This window comes from Otolemur garnettii, unplaced genomic scaffold (assembly GCF_000181295.1).
Source record: "Otolemur garnettii isolate 467f Iridium unplaced genomic scaffold, OtoGar3 scaffold00001, whole genome shotgun sequence".
Lineage (NCBI taxonomy): Eukaryota > Metazoa > Chordata > Mammalia > Primates > Galagidae > Otolemur > Otolemur garnettii.
In genome coordinates this window covers 8,455,632-8,463,425 of record NW_003852396.1, presented here as the reverse complement: position 1 = coordinate 8,463,425, position 7,794 = coordinate 8,455,632, and the positions used below count along the sequence as shown (strand labels likewise).

At 50.1% G+C, this 7,794-nt stretch overlaps 1 protein-coding gene across 1 annotated transcript in view; it reads left to right on the top strand.

Moving 5' to 3' along the window:
* Positions 1-7,132, top strand: part of AMOTL1 (angiomotin like 1) — a 102,784-nt gene extending 95,652 nt beyond the window's left edge. The window contains exons 11-14 of the mRNA XM_003780808.3: positions 656-781; positions 1,869-2,095; positions 4,997-5,272; positions 6,351-7,132. Coding sequence (XP_003780856.1) covers positions 656-781; positions 1,869-2,095; positions 4,997-5,272; positions 6,351-6,457 — 736 coding nt within the window. The 3' untranslated portion in view covers positions 6,458-7,132. The remainder of the gene's footprint in view (positions 1-655; positions 782-1,868; positions 2,096-4,996; positions 5,273-6,350) is intronic.
* Positions 7,133-7,794: the final 662 nt, after the last annotated feature.

Genomic DNA, 7,794 nt, shown 5'->3' with positions numbered 1-7,794 from the left:
GGGTGCTGTCGGTAGGACCCGACTTACACTCACAGCACGCCACAGAGCCTAAGACAGGGTGCTGTCGGTAGGACCCGACTTACACTCACAGCACGCCACAGAGCCTAAGACGGGGTGCTGTCGGTAGGACCCGACTTACACTCACAGCACGCCACAGAGCCTAAGACGGGGTGCTGTCGGTAGGACCCGACTTACACTCACAGCCCGCCACAGAGCCTAAGACGGGGTGCTGTCAGTAGGACCCGACTTACACTCACAGCCCGCCACAGAGCCTAAGACAGTGTGTTGTCAGTAGAAGGGGCAGGGTTTTTTGATCTTCAAATTTTATTCTGTCTTCTTTAGATACTATCTTAACTCTGTTAAGATTGGGAAGAGAACTGGCCAGGATCTAGGAGGAGAAATGTGGCATCTGTGGAGGGGTCTGTAGCCTGGTGCCCTTTGGTGGCCTCTCCAGGAGCATTTGCACCGTGCTCTGTGTCCACACAGACGAACTTGATAACTGAGTGGGAGGCGGGGAGAGGACGTTACCGAGCCAGGAGGAGGTGCAGGGCAGGTCCGCTCCAGCAGGAAGACCGTCCTTTCCCTTATAAGTCTGTGTGTGATGAAATAAAACAGGAAGGCTTCCCACAATGCAGTGTGTGTCCTGTGTTGCCAGGGACACCTCGATCATCAACCACTCTCGGAATGGCAGCTACGGGGAGAGCTCGCTGGAGGCCCACATCTGGCAGGAGGAAGAGGAGGTGGCACAAGCCAACAGACGGTGCCAGGACATGGAGTACACGTAAGGGACAGCCACGTGCGGCCAGCCGCCCCCAGCCCTTGAGGGTCCTGCCAGCCATGACTGCATTCACACTCCAGCCCTTCTGGAGAGGACCATGTTTGTCCTACTGTAAACGGCTGTGAACTTGAGGTCGCCCAAAACTCTCCTCCCCCACACTCTGCCCTGAAAAAAAGAGAAAGTCTCAAACCTCAGCAAGTGATTTCACTCCACAGTAGGACAGGTGCCGAGGTCTCTGGGAAATTGCATGTCAGATGCAGGTTTTAAGGTGGAGGCTGAGTCTGTAACAGAGGAATTTAGATGCCCACATTATTCCTGGCTGTCCGTCCCAACCTTCCAGATGTTATGAGCCAGAAAGGAGAAATAGATCAGCTTCTAAAGATTCGGAGTTTTTAAACCAGGTTTATATATTCTAGCCAGAAATAACTTGTTTAGTGAACATGCTCTTCTGATGGGCTATAAAAGATTTGGCTTTTTGATGTGATACAACTAGCCTGCCTCCCTTGACCCCTGAAGGCCTATGGTGTCCCAGAGACCTGAACCTCTTGTTTTGCAGATACGGGAACAGAGGGTGTAATTGAACCAAGGACAGGATCAGTGAGTTACTATCAGAGTTGTGAAAAGAACTGAGGTGTTGGCTGGTTCTCATTTTTGGCCATAGGGAGTGGGATGAAGGAGCATTTTCTTCCAAAGAACCTGTTCATCTTTCCCAGACAATAGAGAAATTGACTTTAGTTGAAATCACCCTGTTTCCATGATTCCCTCTCACCCTTCCCCCAGTACTAGACCATCTCAGCAGGTCTCTGAGCCCACCTTGATCCAGGAAGTCCTAGCAGACGGCCACAGTCATTCTGACTACCTCCCAGGAATCCAGAGTCTCCGGGGGTGCCCCTTCCCACTCCCCCGCCCTTGATCTACTACAGAAGGTCCATGTTAGGCAATTTAGAGATTATAAATGTTTGAAGACTTTGTGGCACTTGAACCTCCTGACTTAGCAATCAAAGTCTGGGGTCAGCCTGAGACAAATGTTTGAAGTTTGTCTGACCAGATGGCTTTTTATTAAGATGTTTGGTTTGGTGTGGTTTTACAGTATTAAAAATCTGCATGCCAAAATCATAGAGAAGGATGCCATGATCAAGGTCCTTCAGCAGCGAGCCCGTAAGGATGCCGGGAAGGCCGACTCCTCCAGCCTGCGGCCTGCCCGCTCCGTCCCATCCATTGCTGCGGCCACAGGGACACACTCACGCCAGACCTCTCTCACCAGCAGCCAGCTGGCCGAGGAGAAGAAGGAGGAGAAGACCTGGAAGGGGAGCATTGGTGAGCCCCCCACTGTGGGACTGGGGTCTGAGAGGCAAGGCTACACCATTCCCTGCCACTCACTCATGGGACACAGCGGTATCACTGAGCGTCTTCTCCTCTGGTTCATTCCCCTGTAAAGTGGGGAGGAAAGTCAGTCCCACTTTGGGGTGGGAATTAGCCTAGATACTCAGAAACACTGTAAATTCTGATAGCTACACCACCACAGTCACAGTTAGCCATGGGGTGACTCGTTAGAATTAGCATCTATTGTTGTTGAAATTTGAGATGCCCCTTGTAACACAAAATGGTCCCATGAAAAAACCTAGGGACATCAGACCTCTGAACTGGGCTCTGCCCCAGGCCTGTTAGTTATATGAGCTCCACTTCTGCTTCTCCCAGCGGGCTCTCCTTTTATCTCATTTTGCCCCCATGGCCCCATGGGACCATGTCGGCCTGCTTTACCCCATGGGGCCGTGGGGGACAAAATGAGATAAAGGGAGAGCCCGCTGGGAGAAGTGTTCTCCAGCAGAAGGGCTGTTGGTGGTGGGTTTTGCTGTCCTGGTGTTGCACAGGCAGGATTTTGAAGAGTGTTCTTCGATTGTGGTCTTAGCCAGGAGTGGGTTTCCTGGGGAGGGGGCAGGGCTGGTTTGTTGCCTGGCTGGTCTGGCTGAGCTGGAGAAGAAGTGGGCAGCAACCCCACACATATCCTCTGTGCCCTTCCCCTGTACTCTGGCAGCGCCAGGGGTCTGGGCCTTCTTTGATGCATTTTCCTGTGTCAGTGTGTGTTTTTGTTTCTCTGTGGGAACAAGAGCCACTTTTCCTGCTCTGGACCACAGAGGAGCCTGGCCGCTTTGTGCCAGGGGAGATAAGAGCTTCCATATGAACCCAACAGAGCTGAGGGGATCAGAGGCTCCCTCCCAGCCAGACTCTGTTTGAAGTCCCTCTGCTAGTGGCTTCAGCAGCCCCTGTGCACAAAGGAAATGTACTTCAAGGAGGACATGCGTGGGACAGCAGCTGAGACCATCAAAGACTGTCCCAGGACTTTATCTCCTAGTGCAGTTAGGGAGCAGGGAGGCAAAGCTCAGGCAGGCTGGGTAAGGGGCATGGAGTGTGCCCAGCTCTGATGGCAACCTCCCTGGGATGTGACATCCAGCCTGGCAGGTATCTCTCTGGAGTCTGTGTCCATATCCCCCCAGTTTCTGGCATATCTAAACCAGGCCTGGGAGCCTGAGGGCTGTGCTCTCAGGGAAGCATTGCCAAGTTCCCTGTGCCACTATTTCTCCTTATCCTCTATTGGTGTCCACATGTCACAAGAACAGGAAGGGTTCCGGTAGAGGCACGTGCACGTGTTTGTGTGCTCACTGTCTCTGCCTGGTGGCTCTGGAAGGATGTGGAGGTACAGTGTACACCTTCCTGACTACCTATGGGCTCCCAGGACAGGTGGGTGACTAGTGGGTTATTCAACCTGTTCCCCTCCCCCCTCCTATCAGACTCCAGAACTTGATGAGGGGGAAAGAACAGAGGCTGGACTCGAGTCAGACATAGCAGGGTCCTATTTGTGCTGCTTCTCAGCTGTGTGATGTTAATTTCTCCACGCTCTTTCCTCCTCTGTACGACAGAGGATAAGCCCTACCTCCTGGGAATGCTGTGAAGTACAAAGTATGATGATGTGTGAAGCACCTGGTCAAAGTCCTTTGCTACCCACATGTGGTCCCTGGACCAGCAGCACCACCTCACCTGGGAACTTGTTGGAAAGGCAGGATCTCAGGCTCAGCGCACTGAATCGAGTCTGCCTTTGGAAAATATAGCTGAGTAACTGCTATGCACATTGCATTTTGACCAGCACTGCTCCCCACAAACCGAATTGCCCTGGGTTATAAATAGACACCTTGAAACAGCCCTGGAGGGGATGCATGATGAATCGTTGCTAGCTAACACAATCAGCGAACAAGTCCTTTCCTGAATGTGCGCTGTACTTAGAAATAAAAAGTCACCTTCCCGTCCAGCTCTGCAGGATGGCTTGGCAGAAAATGGACCCTTGCACACCATGCCACCCTTTTCCATAGCCAGCGTACCCTTTTCTCCACCCCAGACTTGCTCCTCTTCAGGAAAAGGGGGAGGAGAGGGCTAAGCTGCTTTTCCCAGGAGGCCAGCTGGTATCTGGCCTCTTGTGGGCTGTGGGTCTCCAGTGCAGAGATTTCCTTAGGGGCTAATATGTTGGAGCTGAGTGGTCGCTCCAACCAGGAAGCACGTTTGTCTTTGAGCCTGTGGAGGACTCTCCACTCGCTACCAAGAGTGGGTGGAATGGTGAGCTGTTCAGAAGAGTAGCAGGTGAATAGGACAGGGAGGCCTGTAGATTTTCTTCCAGTGGTTCTCAACCTTCCTAATGCCATGACCCTTTAATACAGTATCTCATGTTGTGGTGACTCCCAACCATAAAATTATTTTCATTGCTACAGCACTTAAGATTGTGTGACTTAAGCATACAACCACTGCTCCAGGACAGCCCTCTTGGGCCATGTCAAGGACAACAAGCATGGTTTCTAGAAAGCCTTGCAGGGACCCCCCCCCCTTCTGCTCTAGTTATTAGGCACTTCTCTGTTCTTTCCTACCAACCTGTGAATAATTTTATCCTATAGTTTATTATATTATAACCAGTTTACTTGACAACTTCTCTACCCTGCCCTCCCCCCAAAAAAACAAACTACAGTTTTTTAGGACAAAGACTTAGGCTTTTTGTTTTTTCATTTTCCCAGTGAATGTCATTTTTATCAGGCACATAATAAGTGTTTATTAAATGCTCAGGGAATGAGTCAATGAATGAAGCATCCTCAGTCCAGAAGGTTGTGGTCTTCAAGATTAGTTTTTTTATTTAAAAAAAAAAAAAAAGGTCACTGAAAAACTATCCTCTGCCCTCAGGGCTGCTGCTGGGGAAGGAGCACCACGACCACGCCTCTGCACCCTTGCTGCCCCCACCACCCGCCTCAGCACTGTCCCCTGCAGCCTCCACCACGGCGGCTAGCAGTGCCCACGCCAAGACGGGCAGCAAGGACAGCAGCACACAGACGGACAAGGGCGCCGAGCTCTTCTGGCCCAGCGTGGCCTCTCTGCCCACCCGAGGCCGGCTGAGCACAACTCCTTCCAACAGCCCTGTCCTGAAACACCCAGCAGCCAAAGGGCCTGCAGAGAAACTGGGTATGTGATCCCTACTCCTCTACACCCCTGGATTGGGAGAGGGGGTCTTTGGTTGTGCTGAAGAGGGAGCATAAGCACCAGTCAGCTCTCACCTTAAGAGTTTATTTTAAAGAGTATGGCTAATCAAATGCACTTCGGCTGTGTATGGTCTCTGTTATAGGAGTGAGCATGTGTAGACACCCCTCATTTATTACCATTTAAAATGAGTTCACAGCTTGAGTCTAAGCTATGCTTTATAAGTAACCCTTCTCTAGAAGGGATGAAAAGGGACCCTCTGAGAATGCCAGGGAATTAGTGCCCTCCTGCATGTCTGGGAGCTGGGCTCGGGCACCAGGGATATCACAGGCATCCAGTTCATAGATGTTGCCTTCAAGGCACTGACTTGCCAAGGACTGGGGCCTCGGTGGAGGACTGAAATAGAAAGTAGACGTCACTGCAGGGTCAGTTAACTAGTATGGAGCACTCAGGCCAGGGCTAATGAGTTGTTTAAAATATTTAAGAGAGGGCGGCCTGGGAGATAGGAGCTTTGCTGTGAGTCCAGAAGTGTCTGAGGCACGGATAGACTTGGCTTGGGCTGGTGATAGTCATGGAGAGAGCCCATTGCAGGAGGAATTCTTCAGAGGAGGTGGCAGCTATTTGGAGCATAAATTAACTGTTTTTTCCAAGGTGGGGGAGGGTCTTTATTTTCACTCTTCACAATAGACAAGTACATACAGTTTCATCATTTTGGGGAGGAGTCCTTCTTGGGATACACTTTTCCAAGTAGGGCAGAGAACATGTAAAAAGTGCCCAGCTTGGAGCATGCACTTGATACTTTGAAGTGGAGGGAGGGGTTCCCACACAAAGTCCCAGTGTCACCTTCACCACTTAATCCCCTTCTGTTGCCATCTTGGTTTTTATCTGTGTCCAAATCCTATCCCAGTCATTCAGTGTTCTCCCACTGGGAACTGGAATATCTGGCTGTCTCTGCATTTGCTGGGGTGGGAGTGTGGTGGATTTGGAACAGGCCCATCTTAGAACTTGTAAACTCGTGACCTTCCTAGCAGCAGGATGCTCACGTTTCCTCTTTGTCTGGCAGAGAACTCTCCTGGCCACGGAAAGTCACCCGACCACAGAGGCCGTGTCAGCAGCTTGCTGCACAAGCCTGAGTTCCCTGACGGAGAGATGATGGAAGTTCTCATCTAACCTGCTGCCCTGGGGAATTCCACAGCAGAACATTGATGAAAGAGGAAAGTGGCAGAGATGGAAAAAGAAAGATCAAGAAGGTTGTGGATGAGAAATCAGGAATGCTTTGAAATGATAAAGATTTCAGATTAGTAAGAACACTTTTTACAGAGACCTACATGACTGAAGATAGAAGAGAACGCTCTGGATTTTTCTTACACACGTGGAAGAGAGAAGAGATAAGAGACGCATGTAGGTTTGGAAACAAAGTTAAGAAGAAATACGAAACGGAATTTCTCATTGTACAGAAAATGTATCTCTTGGGGAGGTTCTGTGGACCCCCAGGCTCTGGTTATAAACAGATAAATCCAAACTTGGACCTTCCTTGGAATACTCCCATTCTCTTAGCATGTTTGCTTTAAGAAGAACCTCCTAGAAATCTGTAGAGCCCGTCTTGGCATAATGCAGTGTAACCTGTGCCATCCGTGGGGTGTCGTGTGTGTGTGCGCGCGCGTGTGTGTGTGTGGCAGCAAGAAGAAACGTCCATTGGCAATGGAGAATTTGAAAGGTGCTTTTCACCTAATTTCCTGTTTGTTTGGGTTTTCAGGAGATTATGGGGCTTCTTTTCTGCATTCTGCAATACTTTCTAAACAGGATGGAAGTGTTAGGATCTTTGTCCCAATCCTCCCTGATTTCTCTGGGTTTATCTCTGTTCTCATTTATTTGCTTACGTTTTCTTTCTTTGTTCCTTCTATTTATTTCTTTTTAATAGGCCTGGCAGTATTCCTTAGGTGTGGGGTGTGTTAGGGCGCCGTCTGAGCTATCAGCATGCTTGCTGTGGTGAATGCACCTAGGAGCACAAAGCCACCTCTGGCTTCCTGGCTGCTGCTTCTGCCTTTGCATGGTCAGGCCACAGCTGATAATCTCATTCTGACTGTGAACCAGTAGGCTTTGTGGAGGCAGAAGATTCCATGGGTCACTGTGTCATCTTGCATTAAGACCATGGCACTGGCTTTTTTCTGTCTCACATCAACTCTAGCAAGGAGCTTGACATTTCCACCCCATTGCTCTGTTTGGGAAGATTTTCAGGACAGCACTCCAGGAACATGACAGTGTACTAAACAGTTGCCTTGGTGGCATCCAGCACTCGCCAGGCACCCTTGCACCACATTCGTGTATTTGCAGCTCCAGCACATCAGCTGCTCTCCCTGCTCTGGTGACCGCTGGTGAGCATGCAGACTCAGTGACACCAGTGTATGTCTGGTTGTGAACTCGCTTTGTAACCTGACAGGCCAGTATAAATACAATAGAGTCAGGTTTTTTAAGATTACAGTTTTGGAGCAACTTGTACAAAGTGA